Source organism: Vipera ursinii (genome assembly GCF_947247035.1).
Source record: "Vipera ursinii genome assembly, chromosome: 3".
Taxonomy (NCBI): Eukaryota; Metazoa; Chordata; class Lepidosauria; order Squamata; family Viperidae; genus Vipera; species Vipera ursinii.
Window position 1 is genome coordinate 53,105,197 of NC_139516.1, and position 25,568 is coordinate 53,130,764.

The 25,568-nt window shown below is 39.6% G+C and overlaps 1 protein-coding gene across 1 annotated transcript in view; it reads left to right on the forward strand.

The window, feature by feature from the left end:
- Window positions 1–1,791: 1,791 nt before the first annotated feature.
- SLC6A17 (solute carrier family 6 member 17) overlaps window positions 1,792–25,568 on the forward strand; it is a gene marked incomplete at its 5' end in the record, with an annotated part of 28,147 nt that continues 4,370 nt past the window's right edge. The window contains 7 exons of the mRNA XM_083357816.1: window positions 1,792–2,071; window positions 16,935–17,092; window positions 19,089–19,215; window positions 19,988–20,169; window positions 20,906–21,016; window positions 22,736–22,977; window positions 23,567–23,759. Coding sequence (XP_083213942.1) covers window positions 1,792–2,071; window positions 16,935–17,092; window positions 19,089–19,215; window positions 19,988–20,169; window positions 20,906–21,016; window positions 22,736–22,977; window positions 23,567–23,759 — 1,293 coding nt within the window. The remainder of the gene's footprint in view (window positions 2,072–16,934; window positions 17,093–19,088; window positions 19,216–19,987; window positions 20,170–20,905; window positions 21,017–22,735; window positions 22,978–23,566; window positions 23,760–25,568) is intronic.

A 25,568-nucleotide genomic window follows, 5' to 3' on the forward strand; every position in this document is an offset into this window, starting at 1 on the left:
TGGGGAACTTCGCCCTATTCAGTTGGGGAGGGTTTTCTATTGAGAGATGATAGTTCTTTAATGGCAAAGCCAACTAATCAATGGCTTCGCATGCAGTGCCAAACACTTCGCAGATACTATCTGTTGTACAAGTGTCATGGGCAATTTAACAGAAGGTTTCTGGCCATTCTACTTACTCTGATAATGTCAGCAACAAAAAGATAACTTTAATGTTGGCTGCTCTTATGTGAGAACTGCCAAAGCTTGGTCTGCTCTTTACTGCCACAATATTTTAACCTAAATAGCTTCTGACACATTGTTGGCATTGCCCACACTTGGGGAAAAAAATGTTAGATTAAAAAACTATTGTAAATCCTCCAATTTTCAGTGATTGGAAAAGGAGACATCAAAATGAAGGGTGGCTAGTTATGAAGTTGCTTTATAGCTGAGAGGGGGAACTATGGATCACGTATGACCTCAAAGCCTCTTTTTTGTAACCCCCACCCCACCCCACATGTATTGAATTTCAGTAGCAAACCAATAAGAAATTGAAACAACTGCCCAAGGTTTTGTTGGAAATAATGAAAAACAGGTGCATGATCTTCCTTTAGGTTTGACATGAAATGAAATTTTCATATGCTTTTTACTTAATATGCCCAAGACAGTGAATGTTCTCAAAAATTAATTAAATACTTGATATTGATATTGGAATAACCAATTATCCCAATATCGGTACCAAGAAAAGCTACTACCTGTCCTCATTGTGCAAATACATTAGCATATTGTATATAATGGAATGGCTTCTACCCAAAAACTCTATGTAGAAATTCTGTCTCCTCTATCACCTCTCCAGCCCTATCTTTTATGTCCGCCAAGAATTGCCAGCATCTTTTCAAGCATTATGGACTAGGACAGTGGTGGCGAACCTATGGCATGTGTGCCAGAGGCGGCACTCAGAGCCCTCTCTGTTGGCACGTGCACCACCGTCACCAGCAGCAGGTCCATCAGGCCACCACTGCTGCCCGGAGCAGGAGCCCCGCCTAGCACAAAGGAGGCAAAGTGGCCAACTATCAAGCTGGAGTAGAGGTGGTAGAGCAGAGGTCACCAACCATTGTCGATTGGTGGACTGGAAGAAAATGGAGGGGGAAGCATTTTACATATGTATATGCGCGCATGGGGCCGTGAGCACACACACACTGCAAATGGGGCAGGGATAGGGCCTGCATGATACTCACTAGCCCTGCCCCATTCTTGTGTGATGCAGCGCCTTGTATCTGCACCCTGCAGCGCTGCAGCAACCATTTTTGCGCCTTGCAGCATGGTGGCCCATTTTTGCATCCCCGGTTTTTGTGTGCCAGAGGCAGCACTCAGAGGCGCCTCCCTGCCCCTCCCTGAGGGCACCACAATGCTGATGCGGACTTGGCACTTTGCAATAAATAAGTGGGTTTTGAGTTGCGGTTTGGGCACTCGGTCTCTAAAAGGTTCGCCATCACTGGACTAGGAAATTGTTCTTTAAGAATGAAAACTAAGACTGATGGACAATTGATTCTTGTAGCTAATGTCCACATCTGCACTATATGATTAAAGAATGATGAAGCACACATGGGTGGGTCAGCAGGGGAGATAGTGGTAACACACCCTAACACATTTTAATTTGGATTCCTTTTTGTACTATTTTGCAGGTCTCACAGAAATGACTCAGATCTGACGTCTTATCCCCAAAGCCAGCACTTGCCCTTTTAAAATTTTATTCCATCTGGCCTTGGAATAAATCTGTACTTAATCTATAAGTGGCTACACCAGACCATCTCAATGCCTAAGAGCAGCAAAGTAACTCAGCGAGAACAGAGCAATGAGCCTGTTACAGAATCAGTGGCTGATCTACTGGCTCTGGAGGAACCTGTGGACTACAGACACAGTGTCTTAAATGTGGCTTCAGAAAACTGGAGCAAACAGCAGGTTGGGGAGGAACCAGAGGATGACAGACCAGCATGGAACAGCAAGCTACAGTACATTTTGGCTCAAATAGGCTACTCTGTGGGCCTGGGGAATGTGTGGCGGTTTCCCTACTTGTGCCAAAAGAATGGTGGAGGTAAGTGACCAAGGAAGAAGAAACAATGCTCAACAGAGAAGGCCTCTGCTCTGCTTGTCTGCTCCAATGTAGAGGACAGGAGGCTATTCTTGATTCGCATGTTATATTAACTACATGTGTACACCCTTCATCCTCCATTATTAGCTGGGGCTGACCAGATTTTCTGATTTGAAAGCCAGGGGTTCTCCATCCTTAAGTAACCCAGTGGGACTCTTCAGTTTTAGAGGAGAATCTTTTCCAACTTTCTCTGTAAAGGCAGGTAAAAGTTATAATCCACTATTGAGCGACAACTGTTCCCTTGACTGTATGGTAAGGCACATTACTTTAAGTGTATGCCCAAATATTTTTTTCTTGTATTTAGTTTGTATTTGGTCTGTTTATTGCCTCCCATCATAAACACCAAGAATCACTTTGTAAGGGTGCTGGGTGGCATAGAAATGTAATAAATAAATAAAATAAAAATAATAAAATAAAATAAAATAATAAAATAAAATAAAATAAAATAAAATAAAATAAAATAATAAAATAAAATAAAATAAATAAATAATAAAATAAAATAAAATAAAATAAAATAAAATAATAAAATAAAATAATAAAATAAATCCACAACTCTGGTTTGGCTCACAATAATAAAACCAATATATATAAAATTGTAAACCATAACAATAAAAATAAAAAACAAAAACCTGGCATCTCAGTCATTCCCTTGGGATGCTCCACAACCAGCTTCAGGTATCCTCATATCTGATATCCTTGTAGAATCAAAAGGGCTCATAGACAAATAGAAGCTGTTATCCTAAATCAAACTGTATGTGCTAATACGGATTATTTCCCTAGATTATTTTGTAATTCCATCATGAACAAGTCTCATATTTACTTGTTTTGATAAAAAGCAGCATGATTATCTTAGAAATATTAAATATTTCTTTATTAAAAACTCTTTCAAACTAGTAATAATTTTAGATAGATTAACCCAGCTAAGCCTTCTATGATTTAAATTTGTCAAGTTAGTTGTGATATACAATATTGTTTAATTTATATTTCAGATATACAATACCGGTAATTTATGATTTATCAACTTTTAACTAATGTATTTTTTATAATGTGATTCTTTTTTATTCTCTCCAACCCACTGGATAGCTGGAAATAAATTGTGGCTCAAGACTCTGAAGCTCCAAAACTATCAGGGAAATTAATTTGGTGGGAGAAGCTAGCAAAAGAAAGATCAAGTTTGAAAATGGGTTGCATCCTATTACTACGATCCATAGATTGTACACAAAGAAAATATGGGTTCTTCCTATATGGGGAAGAATTTCAGAACTCATGCTTAGCACTCTGTTGCTACCTTTTTTAATAATTTAATTTAATAATTTAATTTGTATACCACCCTTCTCCCGAAGGACTCAGGGCGGTGAACAGGGCAATACATAATAAAAAACAGAATACAAAAATTAAAAAGTGATTAAACCATTATGCCTGTAATAATTAATACATATTAAAATTAAAACTATTTATAAAAACCCAACCCCATCCCGTCAGACCAGGCCAGCTTGTTCGAAAAAGAAGGTTTTGAGATCGCGCCGGAAGGAGCGAAGGTCGGGGGCCATCCGGAGCTCGACCGGTAAGCGGTTCCAAAGGTCTGGCGCGCCCACAGAGAACGCTCTCCCCCTGGGGGCCACCAATCGGCATTCTTTGATCGGTGGCACCCTGAGGAGGCCCTCTCTGTGGGAGCGCACTGGACGGAGGGAAGTTCACGCCGGCCGCAGGTGTTGCCGTATGTAATCCGGACCCATGCCATGAAGGGCTTTGTAAGTCATCACTAACACCTTGAACCTCACCCGGAGAGCAAACGGTAGCCAATGCAGCTCGCGGAGCAAAGGTGTAACATGGGAGTATCGGGAAACCCCCAAGACAACTCGCGCGGCTGCATTCTGCACCAATTGCAGTCTCCAGGTGGACCTCAAGGGCAGCCCCATGTAGAGAGCATTACAGTAGTCTAGACGAGAAGTCACGAGCGCATGAGTGACTGTACGCAAGGCATCCCGGTCTAGATAGGGCCGCAACTGGCACACCAGGCGAACCTGGGCAAAGGCCCCCCTAGTCACAGCTCCAATATGCTCTTCCAAAGAGAGCTGTGAATCTAGAAGGACCCCCAAGTTGCGAGCCCTATCTACGGGGGTGTCCCCCTAATATTGTATGATTATTAATATTTATTTATTTATTTATTTATTTATTTATTTATTTATTTATTTATTTTATTACATTTCTATACCGCCCTTTCCCGGAGGACTCAGGGCGGTTTACAGGGTAATTAAAAACCAAAAATACAAAAGTTAAAAACCAAGTTTAAAAAAGATTAAATTTATCCCTGTATAATAAAACCCCCAATTAAAATAAATTAATCCTCAGCCTGGGCCAGAGAGCTCAAAGAGCCAGGTCTTCAGGCCCCGGCGGAATGAACGGAGGTCGGGGGCAGTCCTCAGCTCCACTGGCAGCTGGTTCCAAAGGGCGGGCGCCCCCACTGAGAAGGCCCTATCCCTGGGTGTTACCCGCCGGCAATCTCTTACCGGTGGCACCCTGAGAAGACCCTCCCTGTGGGAGCGCACTGGACGAAGGGAACCTGATGCCGGCAGCAGGTGTTCCCTCAGATATCCCAGACCCAAGCCATGTAGGGCTTTATAGGTAATCACCAGCACCTTGAATTTCACCTGGAGGGCAACCGGAAGCCAATGCAGCTCGCGGAGTAGAGGTGTTACATGGGAGTATCGGGAGACCCCCATCACAACTCGCATTCTGCACCAGTTGAAGCCTCCGAGTGGTCCTCAAGGGCAGCCCCATGTAGAGAGCGTTGCAGTAGTCCAAACGGGAGGTCACGAGCGCATGAGTGACTGTGCATAGGGCATCTCGGTCCAGATAGGGTCGCAACTGGCGCACCAGGCGAACCTGGGCAAAAGCCCCCCTGGTCACGGCTCCTATATGGTCTTCAAAATTGAGTCGTGAATCCAGGAGGACGCCCAAGTTGCGAGCCCTATCAACGGGGGGTAACACCTCACCCCCCCATCATTAGAGATGGAATAGTCTGGTTGACCCGAGATGCCGATATGCACAGCCACTCAGTCTTGGCGGGATTGAGACGAAGCCTGTTTCTCCCCATCCAGACCTGGACCGCCTCCAGGCACCGGGACATCACGGCGAGGGCATCGCTGGGTTGGTTCGGGGTGGAAAGAAAAAGTTGGGTATCATCAGCGTACTGATGATACCCCACCCCGAAACCACGAATGAGCTCACCCAGCGGCTTCATATAGATGTTGAACAGGAGGGGCGAGAGAACCGACCCCTGAGGAACTCCACAAATGAGAGGCCTCGGGGCGGATCTCTGCCCTCCCGTCAACACCGACTGCAAGCGGCCCAGGAGATAGGAGGAGAACCACCGTAAAACAGTGCCTCCCACTCCCAACCCCCTGAGACGCCGCAGCAGGATACCATGGTCGATGGTATCAAAAGCCGCTGAGAGATCTAATAGGACCAGGACAGAGGAGCAACCCCTGTCCCTAGCCCTCCAGAGATCATTCACCAGCGTGACCAATGCCGTCTCCCTGCTGTATCCGGGTCTGAAACCCGATTGGTACGGGTCCAGATAATCAGTTTCCTCCAGGAACAGAGGAAGCTGATGCACCACCACACTCTCAACAACCTTCGCCAAAAAGCGAAGGTTGGAGACTGGACAATAGTTATTTAAAACAGCCGGGTCCAAGGCAGGCTTCTTGAGGAGGGGTCTCACCACCGCCTCCTTCAAGGCGGCAGGGAAGACACCCTCCTTCAAAGAAGCAGTTATTACTGCATGGAACCAGCCTCGTGTCCCCTCCCGGGCCGCATAAGCTAGCCAGGAGGGGCACGGATACAACAGACATGTGGTGGTGCTCAGCCTCCCCATGATCCTGTCCACATCATCAGGGGAAACAGGGTCGAACTCAGTCCAGATAACATGCTCAAGACCGTCCGATTCCTCCACATCAGACTCTGCCCAGTCAGAGTCCAGACCGGTCCGGATCTGAGCGATTTTGTCCGCCAGATGATGACTAAACTCCTCGGCCCGTCCCCGCAAGGGATCCTCCCTCACCTCCTGATTAAGGAGGGAGCGAGTTACCCTAAACAGGGCGGCCGGGCGATTATCTGCGGACGCGATAAGGGCTGCAAAGTAGTTAGACTTCGCCGTCCTTATCGCCGCAAGATAAGACCTTATAAATGTATGTCTGAGAGCAAAAAAAGATTAATTTTCCAGCAGAGGAGCAGAAAGAAAAAATGGTGATTGCTTATATTTTCATGCTACACTTCACCAGAAATATAAAGATGAACGTTACTTTCAATTTTGACATTTTCCCCTTGTTTTGGTGTATTTTACAGTCTAGTTAAGGCTAGTAGGTTAACAAGTGTTAAATAAACAGGCACCCACCAGAATCCTCAAAGATGTCACACACATCATGCCACCCCACAAATGACACAAGTTTATTATATCATGTATCATTATGCAAATGACATATAAGTACATCATTTGTGTAGTGTATCAAGACATGTGTGACATCACATGCTTTTTTCCAAGGGAGGGGTCCATAGTGCCCCAAAAGTTGGGTTGGGCATTTTATAGTTGGATAACATCAAATATGGACAAGCTAAAAATGTGTTTAGTAAAGACAAAATTGAATGGTGGAAGCACCATCAAAATCATCAATAACTGGGCCATACTTGTGATACACTAAACTCTGGAATTATTAATGGGACACAAGCTAAACTGGACAGCTTGGATCAAAACACCCCCAAGAAAACTGATGACTATTCAATATACATTACATCCCTGTGGTGATGTTGATAGATTATACTTGTCTTGCAGAATTAGAAGCAGAGGTTTACTTCAAGTCAAACAAGAAGAAGAAAAGTGTGCATTGGCTGATTATGTAAAAGACAGTCAAGAACAAGCATTGATGCAAGTTCAAAACTGGAACTTGCCTAATGTACAGGAAACTAAAAGTGACTATCACAATAATGTAATAAAAATATGAACAGAACACTATCAAGGAAAAACATTACATGGTCAATTTCTACAAAAGATTGAGGGGAAAGTGGATAAAAATAAAATCTGGCAATGACTTACAAATGAAACATTAAAAAAATAAACTGAAGGCTTGTTTGTTAGGGGCACATTGGATGCCATACCCAAAAATCTTGGACAGTATTTAGAAAATCTGCGCATTGACGAAATTTTCATCAGTCATTTGTAAAAGCTCACACTGCTTGGATCGGCATATATACTATGCCACCACCTTATGACATCCTAGGTTCTTGGATAGAATTCAGTGTGTATGAAGGCCAATGGCAGCTGTGACTTCTCATTATTGTGAACAGGTTCTTGAGATGTACGTGATAGGTGGATAAAAATGCCAAACCCAGTCTAAATGTCTGGCTGACTGGGAAACCAACCAGCCAGATATCGTACCAATAGTAATAGATGCCTTGGGTGCAATCCCAAAACATCTGGGGAACATCTGGGGAACATCACCTGCATTGACAAATTCACCATCAATCAATTACAAAAGGCAACTCAACTTGGAACAGCTTACATCCCACAATGATGCCTTTAACAACTTCAAATAACAACATCCGCCTATCCCAGATTCTTGGAAGGACTCAACAGGTGGCTAAAATGTCAAATTCAGTCTAAATATCTGACTATGTGACCAATTATAATCATTATTAAATGTATATGCCCCCCCACTCCCAACAACTCTGAGAAGTTTACAATTGATAAAAAAGTTAAAAGTGAGAAACAATAAAAAACCCCCACAAAAACAGCACCAGAAAAAAATGATGGCAAAGAAAACAAACTTGGAGGGTAACACAAAGGAAGAAAGGGGCATTGGTTGTATTGTTGGTAGCATGGGCAAAGAGCCAGGTCTTTAGGGCATCTCAAAATGCTAATACAGTGGGAATCATTTGAATTGGGTTTGTGTGTGTGACTTCATTTCTTTGAAATGGAACCTTCCTTTCTTCTCTGGTTGAATACCCAGAGTGATTATAATTAACATTTTTTAAAAATTTTAATTCCATTTATATCCCGCCCTTCTCCGAAGACTCAGGGCGGCTTACAAGCTTAGCAGTAGCCTTCATTCTATGTATATGCCTGCTTATTAGGGCTTTCACACACACCCCAAGCGGCATTATTACAAAGTCAGCTTAATTGCCCCCAACAATCTGGGTCCTCATTTTACCTACCTCGGAAGGATGGAAGGCTGAGTCAACCTTGAGCCTGGTGGGATGCGAACCTGCACTAATTGCAGGCAGCTGGTGTTACTTAAGGAGGCATTAGCCCACTGCTCCACCAAGGCAGTTAATTAACACATATTAATGCTTCACATTGGAGATGGTTGATGGACCAATAACAGATTCTACTACCCCTCTCTTGGCTCATCAAACAGCTTCCTGTCCCATCTTCTAGTCATAATTTGTAATTTGCATCTTTTATTGCACTTAGATATATGGATCTATATGGCTTTATTGCGGCGACTATTACAAGCTTCCCATAGTCACCTTGTGTGAGATGGCAACACATTAATTAATTAATTAATTAATTAATTAATTACATATTAGATTAGCCATATGCACCTATATCTTTTTAAAGAACCTTGCAGATTCACAGATCTCCTAAAAATTGGGGTGGTTGGGGGGGTGGGAGTGGTTCAAACATATGAACTATAAGCTGCCCAGAGTCATTTGGCTGAAATGGGTAGCTATATAAGTTGGATAAATAATTAAATAAATAACTCTAGAGCAAATGCATTTTGTTAGCTGGAGAGGAATGCAGGACAAAATTCTATTTATCAAAAAAAAATGTTGGTGTATATTTTGCAATTTACATTATAAAAATAATATTATTTTTGTAATTAACACATTTAATTTTGGCAGACAGTGTCATCTTTTTTCTGCTAAAACATTCAAATTGTTTTCATGCGTAATCCAATATACATATGCTGCACAGAGAGAAGAGTTTTCTGCTGAAAGTATGTGGCTCTAGGCCAGTTTTGTTTTTGTTTTTTTAAGAACACTGTGTGCTCGGGAGCTGACAAAATGATGCTGCATTGGTTGGGCATTTCAATGAAATAAAGCACCTCAGTCGTTCAGCTGAATGTGCAAGCCAAGTTTATATCTGCTACTTGTAGCTCTTTGGTACATGCTTTGGTTCTTGCATCTGATTCTAGAGTTTATCAGCTTGCTGATTTCTTAAAATTTCTTTGAAATTCTGAACATCTTAGTATATTGGGCTGCCGGAATGTTCTTGAGCAGAGAATTCCTGTTTGTTGGAAAATTATTCCTGCCATTTATATCTTTTTTTCCATCATGGATGTGAAGAAAATAGATATAGGGTAGTTTGCCATCTGGTCCCTGAGCACATTCAGTCTTCATTAGGTTACTTTGTTATGTGTATTTGAAACTTTATGAAATCTTCTCCCCAGGTGAGTTCACCTGGCATTATTAACCTTTAAACTCAGATACAGACTTCTTTTTTAACATCAGATTTTTCAAATGAATGATTATGTTGTGTTTGTATGCTGAAAAATACCTGCAGTTTCCTTTCCCTTTTAAAAATTTGCACTCAATCACCTGCACTTCTGACACTCATTTTATTCTTTTGGATTGCCGTCCAGCAGACTAGACTTCACTGATAACAGAAGATGCATGGAATTATATTGTTAATTTGCTGTGAATCATTTGTTTCTTGTTCTATTTTCAAGCATTTTGATTTTAAACCATATTTATTATTAGCCACCCTAAGATTTTCTTTAATATTTAAAAGCTGAGAGTCCGATCTCTACATAAATAATACAAAGTGCAAACGTACCTGCACTTATCTGAGAACACTTTTATTGATTATACCTCAATAAAATTTTACTGCCATTGTCTTGAATGTTGTGCTTCAGCCTTTGGTACTGAATATCAGCCTATCCGAAAGCTTCATCTGTAAAATCATTTTTAAAATATGTTTATGCAGATGTTCTCAGCCTATAGGGGTCTCTGGTTATGTGCAGCCCTAAGCAACCACTTGTGAAGCTCACCTTGGCCATAGACTTACCTCACTGTTGTCCACATTTCTAGTTGTCTATTCACTGGTGGACCACCAGAGAGTGCTGTTGTCTTAAGAAGGAACCTTGCCGTCTCTCTCTCTCTCTCTCTCTCTCTCTCTCTCTCTCTCTCTCTCTCTCTCTCTCTCTCTCTCTGTGTGTGTGTGTGTGTGTGTGTGTGTGTGTGTGTGTGTTTTCCAAGCACAGTTTTGGGAAAGAGGATTTATATATATATATATATATATATATATATATATATATATATATATATATATATATATATATATATATATATATATATATATATATATATATACACACACACCTGCATAGCAGTTTGACCTTTTCATTCAGTATTGATCAAAGTATGAAGCAGCTTAGCAACAAACGATGGTTTTATTGCTGTAGGGAATTTTATGGAGATTCACTTAAAATAGCTATGTAAAGGTTTGTTTGTTTGTTTGTTTGTTTGTTTGTTTGTTTATTTATTTATTTGATTTGATTTGTATACCGCCCTTCTCCCTAAGGACTCAGGGCGGTGAACAGTGACATAAATGTCAAAATGCACAAATACAGAAAATTGAGAATGGGACTTTTTATCAGAGCTTTCACAGGTGTGAGAAAAATTTGGGGTGGGGGGGTTAGCTTCCTCAGAGCTGTGGCAAGCATTGCCCCAATACTGTTGCGTGGATGCCTTATTTATTCCCCCACCCCCACCCCGCCAGTTGCTTATCTGGCAATTCTGAAAGTGAGGGAGGTTTTTAAATCCCGCTGATGCTGAATGTGCTTGGAATATTAATAAGAGGAGGGAGGGCCCACTTTATGTTAGTGGGCAACTTCCAGCGTTCATATTTTTAGACTTTCTGATCAGCTATTTATATTTCTCAATCTACCCAGTTAATTCCTTTCTGTCCATTTAACCTAAGAATTATAGTGCTGCTATTTTAAGAATCTTTTATGGAGAAATTTCATCTAGCATTTCCAGGAATTGTTCTTTTTCAGCACAGAGCTGCTGTGGGAACAATAAATGCAAAAGGCAGCATATGAATATGGTAGATGTGAGGTTGATGAGGACATTGATTGGCTCAGATAGACTGCTGAGCAATATTTTGCTTAACCATTATTTATTAAATAAATCACATCTGGATGGGCTCACACCACATGCTGAGCTAGAAAATATGTATAAAATGTACATTGTGCTGAATCACAACCAGACAAGGCATATGAGAGTGCAGGACAAAATAATAATAATAATAATAATAATAATAATAATAATAATAATAATAATAATAATAATAGTTGTTATTGTTATTATTATTATTGTTGTTGTTATTTTGATGATGGAAGGGACCTTGGAGGTCATCTAGTCCAACCCCCTGCTCAGGCAATTTCAGACAAATGGCTGTCCAGTCTCTTCTTAAAAACTTTCAGTGCTGAATGTCTGTCTGAAAATGAAATGGAAGATAACCTTACAAACACGCATGTACATTTGTTGTATTCAACATCCATTTCTAACATTAAAAACTCATCTGACAAAAATTAAAAAATGAAACTAATTAAATTTAAAAATAATAATTAAAATTAATTAATTAACAAGAAAACAAAGAAACAAATAAACTCAAAGGATTGATTTGATAGACCACTAGGTCTTTTTCATCCATCAGTTTCTATGTTTGTAAAACTTCCTGCTACTATACAAAGGTTATTCAATGTTCCCATGTTTCTATTCTCTCTAATGCAACTTCTGAAACTAACACCATCTGCAAATATTTGCAGGACCGTCTGCTACCGGGGACGACTTCCCATCGCCCAGTGCGCTCACACAGAGAGGGCATCCTCAGGGTGCCGTCGGCCAATGTCGGCTGGCGACCCCCAGGGGGAGGGCCTTCTCTGTGGGAGCACCAGCCCTATGGAACCAACTCCCCCTTGAGCTCCAGATGGCCCCGGACCTCCGGTCCTTTCGCCGCGACCTCAAAACTTTCTTCTTCCATCAGGCTGACCTGGATTGATGATGGGTTTTTAAATATGTTTTAATTTTTAACTGTGTAGTTAATTTATTTTGGGGCTGTTATTTAATTCTTTTTTAATTTTTGTATTGTTGTTTTTTATTGTTGTTAGCTGCCCTGAGTCCTTCGGGAGATAGGGCGGCATATAAGTCCCAAAAATAAATAAATAAATAAATAAATAAATAAATAAATAAATAAATAAATAAATAAATAAACAAACAAACAAATAAACAAATAAATGCCCTTAACTGTTAACAAATAACATTAACTCCCATAAGTCTCTGAACTTATGTCTCTATTTAGTACCTCAAGAACCAAAATGAATAAAAGTGGAAACAGTGGACATCCTTGTCTTATCTTTTTGAATCTCACAGCTTTTTTATTTATTTTTTATTAGTTTTCCAATATTACAATAATATCTTTAAAAAGCAACATGGTGTCCAGGTTACAATAGTTCCATTTCAGACAAATACATATTATTACAAATCTCCAAGTTATTGTAACCAATACTTCCTCTCTCTTTTTTCCTTTAATACATACTATCTCTTATCTAAATTAACATACTTCTCATTGCTATCCATCAGTCATTTAATAGTTTTTTTATATTTATCAATATTTTAGTATATTTTATATTTTAACATTCCATCTTTAAAACATCAAACACCTTATATATTTTTCTAGCTTTAATTTTACATTGATATTGAAATTAAACGTTTAAGATTTCTCATTTTCATATTGCTAAATAACCTCCTTTCCCTTTACACAATTTTCTCCAACACCTAGTAATGTAACCCAGTTCTTATTTATCTCATTTCCATATCCATATCAGTCATACAATATTTAAAACAGTAGTCATTAAAATACCAATTGCAAGGAGGAGAAAGAAGAGGAGGACAATATAATATTCTTGTTTCTCATTTATAGTTCCACATATTAAAAATTAACCAAAATTTCTTCCATTTCAACATTTAATACAGCCTCTCATGTCTCTACATCCAAGTATATTAGTTACATTCTATCATTTTTAGCATATATACATCTTAACCCATATCATTTAAAGAACTCAATATTTTAGTGTTAGTATTCATACATCTGTATTTTATTTTTATTTTTATTTTATTTTTTAGTCAGTATTTTTGTCTACTTATCAAAACAATCTCTCGTAATCCCAATACAATCCTGTCTATTTTGGTATTATCTATTTCAGGCCTCTTAAAAATGTTCATATTTCTTCAATCTTATTCTTGCTTTCTTCCTTTGCCATGTCATTTTTCGCTTCTTTGTCTCAGGGTCATCAAAGTGTTCTTGTGTTACTATATCATATTGAAGTGGCCCTCCAGTCTCCACTTTTGAAGGATTGAAGAGTCTGCTAACAGCACCAAATCTTCTCATTATTTTCACCTCTTGATATAATTGTCCTGGTCTAAATAATTTTTTTCCCATCTGTTCTTCGTTACAATCTTCAAAAGCCTGTATTTGTTGAATATTTAATTCTTCTGCCAATGTATTTGATTGTTCAATTTCTTCTGTTAAGTTCTGTCCCAATAAAATATTAGTTGTAGTCAGTTTGAGTTTGTTTCATCGAGATGCTTTCTAATTTTTTCCAAAAGCTCTTATTTCGTCACCAGCTGTAGAAAGGAACTGATAAGTTTGGTAAGATATTTGCCACATAACATGGATTTGTGTTTGAAACTCTTCCATAGTGAAGTTTCACATCTGGTGTTCAAGATTACTCTTATCTTGTTTTTCTTAAATATTTTCTTGGTGTTTTTTTTAAAGAGAAACTCAGATTGCAATTTCAAGTTTAGCCACTGGGTGTCCCCCAAGTACTTTGGAAATTCTTTTCTTTTAGTCCATTTCTTTCTTCAACGGTTTTTTTTTAAAAAAACACCCCTGGGCTTGCTCGCGAAGAGAGGGTTGACTTTCTCCCTCCCTCTCTACAGGGGGAAAGTACTTAGCAGCTTATTTAGGTGAAAAGAAGATGATTAAGGTATAAGAGAGGAATCTTACCCCCCCATCTCTTCCATGCTGCTTTAATGTTGCCTGATGGTAAGTTTGACTTCGGCTGTCTGCAGCCTAGTAACTGGCCATATTTCTATGGCCAGTCTTTTGTCTGCCAGTACAAAGGGAATGCAGACACTAATGGGGGTGTTGCAGCTCCCCCGTGTTTCTGCAAAAGCCCCTTCTGTCTGGTCACCCCTCCAGGGCAACTCTTTGGTCCTTTTAGGAACCCCCAGCGATGCGAATCTGGACGTGGAAGACGGGAGCCATCCTCCAGACATCCATGATGGCTGACTTGGCAAACCAGAAGCCTCTTGAATCTCACAATTTTGTTAGTTCTCTATTAACAATTATTTGTGGTTTCTGAAAAGTATAACTAGATCTCACCCATTTAATAAAATTATCTCCAAGGTTCATATGTTCCAGAATTCTAAACAAAAAATTCCAATTCAAACTGTTAAAGGCTTTCTTTGTATCTATGAATATCAATGCAGCTTGTTTTCATTATATTGCTCCAAGTACAGTATTCCAGAATATTCAAAACATTTCTAATATTATCTTGTTGTTGTCTTTTAGGTAAAAACCCACATTGGTCTTCATTAACAAACTCCTATAAAATTATTTTCAACCTTTCAGCCAAAATTATGGCAAACCATTTGTAATCTTCTTCAATAAAGATGTTGGTCAATAGTTTCTTGTTCAAATCAAATCTTGTCCCTCTTAAGGCATTGATGTTATATTTTCTGCAATCTGTAAGTTTTTCTTGTGAACTCCTGCATCCTTCTCCCAACTTTATTTGTAGTTGCCATGGTGAAAAAATGAAAGTGTGTCAATTACTATGGTGAAAGTAAAAGGCAGCCTTCTCCTTTTTTCTGTTTTGCTTCTATCCTTAACGCTTTAGTTCCAATTATCTCTCTACAGTTACAGTCCTACAACGTAGCTCATATTATCCTTTTCTTCTTGTTTTGTAAAATCCTCTAACTACTACTGTCCTTAAAAATAAACAATCAACATGCCCAGAAAGGGATCTTCTAATTAATTTTACTATTTTCAAAGGCACTTTTGTCAGAAAAAAAATCTTCTATTTTTTAAAAACCTCTGTCCGCTTTCTCCATTTGAAACTTTCTTAGATCACAATCTTCTTAAACTGTTTACTTTTAAATTGAAATGCCTTAAAATAGCATCTAACCCCCCCCCAACCCACACTTTTCAAGTCTTTTTTTTTATTGAAAAGTTTTAAAATAGTTTTCCTTTAACAAACCCCCCTTCCCCCTCCCCCCTCCCCCCCTACCTCCCCTCCTCCCCCCCTCCCTCCTCCCCCCCCTCCCTCCCCCCCTCCCTCCCTCCCCCCCCCGACTTCCCAGAGCTAAATACAAGGTATATATAAAAAGCAATCATAGTCTTAACTTGAAAAGTAAGCCATTCACCAAAACCTTCACTGTCATTCGGATATCTCTCTTAGGTTACCTTTCTTATGTCTGTAAGGCTGCACAGCAGTTAAGGGCTCATTGTAAATCCCTTGGCTCTCAAGTTGCTGAGCTTGCAATTGGCCAGAGGTAACTCAGTTCCTGTGCTCCTCTCATGGGGAACAGCTGTTCCAGAGCACAAGGACAGACGATCGCCTGATTTTTCCTTCCTCCAAAGAAATTTCTTGTCTCCTGATGTGCAGTGCTGTTTCTGCTTGTGGAGCCCTTAGTGGAGACAACTAACCAGCCACCTCATCTCACCCAGAAAACCCTTTTCCTTTTTAGTCTTGATGGAATTTCCTTCTCTTTACAAATAATCTATGTCTTCCTGCCTGTTTTTACCTGAAATGTGGTAGATGTCATTCCTTTATTACACCTCTGCTCCGTGAGCTGCATTGGCTCCCAGTTGTCTTCCGGGTGAGATTCAAGGTACTGGTAATGGTGTTCAAGGCCCTACATGGCATGGGTCCGGAGTACCTCAGGGATCACCTGCTGCCGGCATCAACTTCCCTCCGCCGTGTGCGTTCCCACAGAGAGGGCCTCCTCAGGGTGCCACCGGTCAGAGAATGTCATCTGGTGGCCCCCAGGGGGACGTCCTTCTCTGTGGGCGCCCCGGATTTATGGAATCGGTTGCCAGTCGAGCTCCGGATGGCGCCCGACCTTCGCTCCTTCTGACGCGATCTGAAGACTCACTTGTTCGAACAAGCCAGCCTGGCCTGATGGGGGATGGTTGGGATTTTATTGTTGTTTTTAATATATCTATTTATTGTTTTAGCTTGGGCATTGTGTTTAATTCTTTTTTAACTTTTGTATCTTTGTATTTTTGTATGTTTGCCCTGTTCACCGCCCTGAGTTCTTCGGGAGAAGGGCGGTATACAAATAAAATTATTATTATTATTATTATTATTATTATTATTATTATTATTATTATTATTATTATTATTATTAAGTTTAATGATTCAACTGCCATTTTAAAATAGAAGCAAAGATATTGTGGCCATTTGCTTATTTTTCCATTTCCCATTGGGGGAAACATAAAAAGCCACCAAGCAATGTAATAATAAAGTAAGGTTTTTGCTTCAGAGCAGAATAAAACTGTGGCCTCATTCTGAAGTGCCAATCAAAGCCACTTGCTGTCTGAAACCCCAAATAGGTTTTTAAACCTTTGCCCCGTGCATGCTGTTCACTCTGCATACAAGTGTTCAGGGTCAGATGATTTTTCTTGTGATCTGTAGCAGAAAAAGAAATGTCTCTAATGAAACTTTATTTTCCCTTTCAGGTGCTTATCTAGTCCCCTATCTGATCCTGCTCATCCTTATTGGAGTCCCGCTCTTTTTCCTGGAACTGGCCGTAGGGCAGAGAATCCGCCGGGGCAGCATAGGAGTGTGGAATTATATTTGCCCTCGATTAGGTGGCATTGGATTTGCCAGCCTCTTAGTGAGTGATTGGATGAGTTCACATGTCTTATTCAGGGCTATAAATGGGTGCATAATATGTAGGCGGTTTTGCCCAAAAAAGGAAGTCTGGGGTCTATTAGTAAATTTATGCAAAATATACAGTAGGTGGACCAAAATTCCTAACTCCGAGTTATCTAACAGAAACAACCAAAAAGGAAAGGAAAAGAAGGGGATGATTAGCTCAGTAAATTCTACTTCTAAAATTTAAGAACTTTGGGGTTACCTGGATAGGGTTTTCTTTTTTGCAATTCCATTTTATGCTGGTTCATAAAATAAAGCTGTTGTGTACCATATAGAGATCTGCATGTTGATGCATGTTAAAGTTCTAACAGGAAAAAAGAGGATAATGTCTGGCCATTAATAACCTAGCAGATATGTTAAATAAAGTCATTACATATACTGTAGCTAAGGGTGATTAATTATGAACAATGGAATAAAAATATGTTGATATGTGGTATCAATTAGGGATCTGACATTCATGTTTAGGACAGCTTTTTTAAAGCAAACAAACAAAAAGCTGCACAGTGTCCTAAAGGGAATGTCATCAAAGTTGGAAACTGACCAGAGAGAGAAGCAACCTGGCATTAAGGAGAAACTTCCTAACAGTGAGGACAATTAACCAGTGGAACAGCTTGCCTTCAGAAATTGTGGATCGTCCATCACTGGATGTTTTTAAGAGACACTAGGCAGTCACTTGTCTGAGATGATATAGGTTGAGCAGGGGGCTGGACTAGAAGACCTCCAAGGTCCCTTCCTATGCTATTCTAATTCTAAAAGTGCTATATGTTCTACTTGCATGTATCAACATTCATAGCCTTCTCCTAAGAGTCCATTTTTCCCTAATTAGAAATTTAGGAAACAATCAGGCTATTAGCATACACACACACACAAAAAAGCCATTTAGGTTGGGGACATTTTATAAAATGTGCTGACTTCTGACTTCTAAACAACTGTGTAACAGTACATTATCACTGCAGAAAATTTTGTTCAGTATTGGAGAAATATTATGAGTCATCCTGAAAAGTATTTATTTCTAAATGAAATGCCTAAAATGTCTAGCAGTTTAATGGAGGCAAAAGAAAAAGAAGATCTAAAAAGCAATAAATAATGCTGAAAACTAGAGGAATTATGATGAAACAGAATAATGTTTGAGATCATTTTGCAAGTTCTCCTATTGGATATTTTGCAAGTTCTCCTATTGGATTTTGCAATATTATATCATTCACAGTTAATATGGGAACCTAGCTCATTAGGAGAATGGCCATGGTGGAGAGTAATCATAAACACCCAGGTAGGCTTCTGCTTCAACATTTAATGTACACTCACATTTCTTGCCCATGAGCACTGCTCTATTCATTTCAATGGGTGAAGTAGATCTATGCCATCAGTTCAGTGAAAACACGATCTACAGCCCCTCAATTAGACCGGTTCTTCAGTAACACTCTGTTGGGATATAAATATTCTCAGACCCATGGCAACTTAAAAGAGCCTTGGTGGAGCAGTGGGCTAATGCCTCCTTAAGTAACACCAGCTGCCTGCAATTAGTGCAGGTTCGCATCCCACCAGGCTCAAGGTTGACTCAGCCTTCCATCCTTCCGAGGTAGGTAAAATGAGGACCCAGATTGTTGGGGGCAATTAAGCTGACTTTGTAATAATGCCGCTTGGGGTGTGTGTGAAAGCCCTAATAAGCAGGCATATACATAGAATGAAGGCTACTGCTAAGCTTGTAAGCCGCCCTGAGTCTTCGGAGAAGGGCGAGATATAAATGGAATTTAAATAAAAAAATAAAACTTGGGAGATTAAATATGATCACAAAACTATTCATGATGAAAGTCCATGTGTGATATGCCATATGCTAAATAAATAAATGGCAGTTGGCCATTTTCTGGGGTTCACTTTTAGAAGGTCCTCTTCCTGTGTTTGAATGGAGTATTGTTATGTAGGATCTAGACATGATTTCAGTTTTCTTTTGCCAGGTCTGCTTGTTTGTTGGACTCTATTATAATGTGATCATTGGATGGAGCATCTTCTACTTTTTCAAATCCTTCCAGTATCCTTTACCTTGGAGTGAATGCCCTGTTTTGAAAAATGGCTCAGTGGCAAGTGAGTAGCCATTTTTTACAACCATCCATATTGGGGAAAGAAGATGAGGCAAATGTCCATTCTAATTGTCTACTTTTTATTGGGATACTAAAAGCAATAAAGATAATTGTTGAAATAGTACTTAATGCTGCTTCCTGTTAACGCCATTTGGAAGAGGGGGGAATGCATTCACTTTTTTTCCTTCCTTCTGGAAGGAAAGCTGGTGTGTTGTGCAATTAGCTCACATGGTGTAACAAGATGGTGGGTTTGTTGTCACTGCGAGTTGTGGGGGGGGCACGAAGGGAGGCTCAGCCAATCTCAATGTATACATGTTGTACTTTGATAATAATAAAGGTTCATTCATGGAAGGAAGATATCTCTTTTTCTGTGATGTTAAGAGTGTAGCAGAGCAGAGGCTTCCATTCCAAAAATGACAATAGCTCAGGTCTGTTTCATCCTGCTAGAATAAGAGATTGTATGAGCTGGTAAGAAATAGTTTCCAAAGGATGCAACTGAGTCACTTTGGAAGCTAATGGAGCATTTAATAGATTTTGAACATCTCCCAGCACATAGATGAATCTTTTATAGTGAGTATAAATCACCCCATTTATTTAATCTTTAATTTTGGATAGCAACATTCTCCCCACTTCCATTTCTGAAAAAGACCTCTAGGCATATTTCCTAATGCAATGGTTCTAAATAAATTCTATCTCACTTAGCTACACCTTAGGCATGCCACTGTAAATTGCCAATTGAAAGATTTGTATTCAACCCAAGTTCTTATCCTCTACAGTTGTAGAACCAGAATGTGACAAAAGCTCTGCAACTACTTTCTTCTGGTATCGTGATGCCCTGGACATTTCCGACTCCATTTCAGAGAGCGGTGGACTTAACTGGAGAATGACCTTATGTCTGCTGGCAGCTTGGAGCATTGTAGGCTTAGCTATGATCAAAGGAATCCAATCCTCAGGAAAGGTAAGTATCATGGTGATGGGTTGAAATAGAGAATAGCAGGATTTTTAGAATTGATTGATAACTCTTCTTTTAAGAGTATAAACCAGTATTCACTTCTACACACCCAGAGCATTCAAGTGAATGCTGAAAACATGCAGATTTTGTCTAAACATTTGCCAAGTATAGATATGCCTGTTCCATGGTCCTGTGCTTTTTGGTAGTTATTTAAAAGATAAACATGTGAACAGGCCCATGGCAAGAATGGGTTATATTCACCATTATCTAGCTCTTTCAGGTTTAAAGTACTAGAATGTTCTAAATATATTACAAGATGAATGAACAAGTTTATTGTAACAATTTTTATGGACTATGGTTACTTCACCAATGTATGGATCTGATACATTTATTCATATTTAAAATGCCACAAGACATCTTAGCTCTTATTTCAACAGAGGCTCAGAAACTTGATTATTGGTGAATGTATAGCCATGCCCATGTTGATTTTTTGGCCATGTCTGGAAGTGGTTGCCACCATCTTCTTCTGAGGTTTTTTTTTTCCAGTTTCTCAGTCTAGTGGACTGCGCTTCTGGAAATCATAGTTCTGTTTATAGGAATAACCAGAAGATAAGTTATCTAATCTCACCAAATTGCAATTCCCAACATTTTTATAGAAAACGAGGACGTATTAAAAAACTGATTAGGGTTGGTGCCTATTGGTGCTACTGCAGATTTACATCACATCCTCTCCCTCGCTTAGGTGATGTATTTCAGCTCTCTCTTTCCGTATGTGGTATTGATCTGCTTCCTGATCAGGGGTTTGCTCTTGAGAGGGGCAGTAGATGGGATTCTACATATGTTCACTCCTAAGGTAAGACTTTTTAAAATACCTTTACATTTTTGTTAGTTCCTAGCAACTCTTCAGACAACTGCCAGCAGTTTCTTGGCAAAGATTCAAAAGTGGTTTGCTTTCACCTCCTTCCTAGAAGCTGAGAATCACCCAGTTGGCTTTGTGCCTAACTCAGGGGTAGGCAACCTTGGCTCTTTTATGACTCGTGGACTTCAACTCCCAGAATTCCTGAGCCAGCCATGCTGGCTGAGGAATTCCTGCTGGCTCAGGAATTCTGGGAATTGAAGTCCACGAGTCATAAAAGAGCCAAGGTTGCCTACCCCTGGCCCTAACTATTAAGGTGAGTCTCCAGGTTGCTCCACTCTACATTCACCCTGAGAGGAAGATTAGGCTGAGGGAGAAGAGCCTTCAGAGGGTCACTAAGTCTACAGATAGTCCTCGACTTACACCAGTTCATTTAGTAACCATTCAAAGTCACTGAAAAAAGTGACATGACCATTTTTCACACTTACGACCTTCGAAGCATCTCTATAGTCATGTGATTAAAATTTGGATGTTGGGCAATACATTCATATTTACGATGGTTGCGGTGTCCCAGGGTCATGTGATCACCTTTTGTGATCTTCTGACAAAATCAATGGGGAAACCAGATTCAGTTAACAACCCTGTTACTAACTTAATGACTGCAGTGATTCGACTGCAGTCTTTAGCAACTGTGACAAGAAAGGTCATAAAAGGGGGCAAAATTCACTTAACAACTGTCTCACTTAGCAACAGAAATTTTGGGCTCAATTGTGGTTGTAAGTTGAGGACTACCTGTACTTAAAACTTAAGGGAGATTTTCTGTCTACTCTTCATTGTGCCTTAAGGCACTTTTTTTCCCATTTTCGTACACATCAGATATATAGGAATAATAATTCAGTTGTTGGATATTATCCCAGAATGCTAGCATCTTCCTTATGGAAATTTCTGCAGCACTGGGTGAGTTTTTTTATATCGCTTGGGGATGTTTTCAAAAATGCTTTGGAATGGCTGGATTGTCAGGCAGATGACATCTGCAACTCCCAAAGCAGATATCATCCTTCTCTGGAACTATGTGGCAGCTGCATGATCTGGACAAAGATGCAGTTTTGAGAAAGGATGAACTAAGTGGTAAGTTTGCACCCGACTAGAATTTTGAAATTGAGCACCTTTGGCGAATTGAATCTGAAGTCAGTCTTCCTACATAATCTTTAACTTGCTCACTACAGTACTCTATGTGTAACACTTATTTTTAGTTTAGTTGTGATGCTGGTCCACCGACAAATTTATTTTACAGTTTGTAATTTGATGGCTATTTATAGTTAAATAGTGTTCCAATGAGTAACACCAAAATACTGATCAAATAGCAAAACTGTAATTCATCAAATAAAAATCGTATAAAAACTATGTATGTTTTATAACTGCAAGCTGCCCAGAGAATATAATTTAGTGAGCAACGTTAATATATGAGCACTCCAAACAAATAGTCTGATTTTAACAGATCTTAAAAATGCCCCACCTTCTTTGGATTTGCCCATTATCATCCGTAATTCCATTGGCAGAGGAGAAAGTTGTTGGGGCCTTGCCAGCGTATATACAAAGTATACCTACAATCTTTCTCTTTGCTTATAAGTTGTGATACTGTAGGAGGTGTTTCCCTGCTCACCAACGAAGATGCAGGGATGACTTGACCTTTCTGTCTGTCTCTCTTTTTTGCAGCTTGATAAAATGCTGGATCTCCAAGTATGGCGAGAAGCTGCCACTCAGGTCTTCTTTGCCCTTGGACTGGGTTTTGGTGGAGTTATTGCCTTTTCCAGTTATAACAAACAGGATAATAACTGTCACTTTGATGCAGCCCTTGTCTCCTTTATCAATTTCTTCACTTCCATCTTGGCGACATTGGTCGTTTTTGCTGTGCTGGGCTTCAAAGCCAATGTCATGAATGAAAAATGTGTGGTTGAGTAAGTACCGGGTGATTTGGGTAGGGAGCTCTAGCACATACAGTTATCATTTCTGAAGCTTTACTCTGATTTGCAGTTTCAGTAATCTATCATTCTCCTCCAAATGGACTGATATCTCAAGTGTACAGCAATAGCAATAGCAAACAATAGCACTTGGACTTATATGCCACTTCATAGGGCTTTACAACCCTCTCTAAATGGTTTACAGAGACAGCATATTGCCTCCAACAATCTGGTTCCTCATTTTACCGACCTCGGGAGGATGGAAGGCTGACTCAACCTTGAGCCGGTCAGAATCGAACTCCTGGCAGTCAGCTGTTAATTAGTCTGCAATACTGCATTCTAAATACTGTGCCACCCCAGCTCCTAGCAAATAGAAGAGATCTTTTGCTTACCGCAAATAGAGAAGAGATCTTTTCATCATATAGTTTCTGAAGAAACTCCTCAGAATAATAAAACTAATTCTTCTACATCAGCCTAAAAAAATGATAGCTTATTTTGCTGAGAGTAGATGGAATTCGTTGTATTCTCTGGGATTTAGAGAATGACTCTGTAAGTATATATATATATATATATATTCCTATTATAGAAATGCTGAGAAGATCCTGGGTTATCTGAACACAGATATCCTCAGCCACGCCCTGATACCACCCCAAGTGAACTTCTCCCATCTGACATCCAAGGATTACACTGAAATGTATGCTGTGATAAAGACAGTGAAGAAGGATCAATTTGAGAAGCTGGGATTGGATCCCTGCCTGCTGGAAGACGAGCTTAACAAGGTATGTTTAAAGACTGGCATTTGGTGCCATCTTAATTCCTTTGAAAACAAAGAGATAAATTACAGGAAAAAGAACACATTATAGTCCTTCTGAAGCAATATCTCTTCCGGAATGAAGACTTGATCAAATACTGCCCAAATGTCAAATCCCTTAAATAAAATGACTGTAGGTATTGGTTTGGTTTGTAAATAATGATAAGTTCCTAATGACATGGTCATCCCAAGACAGAAATCATGATGTAAAAAGTAATAAGCCACAATGTGCAACCATGATTTATTGATTTACAAATTCCAGTTCCAGGTTTGTTAACACATCTAATCCCAGATCTTAACTTATTGAAATGTTTGTTTAGTGATCTACCTATTTCATTCTAAGTGTTTGCACAATAATTGGAGAAAATCTGGGCCAGAAAGCCCATGACTACTGTATCTTCGACTGCACGGTTGGAGTCTGTGCATAAAGTCACGAAGCCTAAAGGTATCAAGGATCAATCACGGATTGTTCAACAAGTCTTTTTTTTAAAAAAATAATAATTCTGATTCAGAATTTTGCATGAGCAAAGTCTTCATACTGAATTTATTTAAAGTTAAGAACTTTGTTCATTAAATTATATTTTAAAAACCAAGATACTGTAAAAATAAGCCTTTTCGAGGAAGGAAACGCAAGTTGCTGATTTTAGTTCATTATGGTTTTTAACTTCAGAATGCCTACTTTAATAGATGGAGTAAAAAGTGCATAGTCCATAGCATAATTTTCTGCATTTACTAAGTGATTTAAACAAAATAAAACCATGTAATAATGATACATTGGATAACCTTACCTAGTGGCCTCATGTAGGAAAGTAGAACTTTTGGCAACTCACACATTAGGGGTTTAGGGCTAGACTTTCCCCCCTGCTCAATAATGATTAGAACTGATCCCAAACAAGGAGAAAAAAACTACTGCAGCATCCTGCTCCCCACTCCTACCCCCCTAAGCTCAACTAAAAGTTTACATAGTCAATGATACTGGAGGCTGCTAAGAGACTGAGAGCTTCACCTTTCCCAGTCCCTCCACAGGTAATCAACCAATGCTGTTTCAGTACTACATCCGGGTCTGACCCTAACTGAAAGAGTTCTAGATTAATCTTCTTCCTCAAGGACTCTCTGAAGCTGTGGTCTTACTACTGTCCATTTCGCTGGGGTCAACTGGCACAAACTCATTCCAGATAAATGGGCAGTCCATGCAGTGATCAACTCAACTGCACCAGTGGTGGGATTCAGACAGTTTGCACCACTTCGGCAGAACCAGTAGCTAATTTTTTGTTGCCCAGGCCCAGTGGACTTCCGGAAGCGGCATCCACACAGAGAACCGGTTGTTCACATATTTAATGTACACTCACATTTCTTGCCCCTGAGCACTGCTCTATTCATTTCAATGGGTGAAATAGATCTATGCCATCACTGAACTGCACTTACCCTGAGTCCAACTTAGACCTGATCTGAGAAATTTTATCTGGCAGATGTCTAGAACATTCCACATAGTAGCCTCTGATTCCAAACAGTGACTAAAGTTTCAGATGTATAAGGAACAGAGGCATCTTTGTAAAGAAAGGGGATATAACCCTCCTATATTTTGTTTTGAAATAGGGGGGGCATTCCTACATAATTATTCTAATTGAAAGATTTAAAATAAAGTCAGGTAGGGCAAAGAACCTTGGAGATGCCAAAGGTGCTCTTGAAGACCACAGGTGCTCTTGAAAACTATTGCTTGGATATACAGTATAGTAAAGCAGGGATCAATCCTCTTGATGGTTTATCATAGAGACGT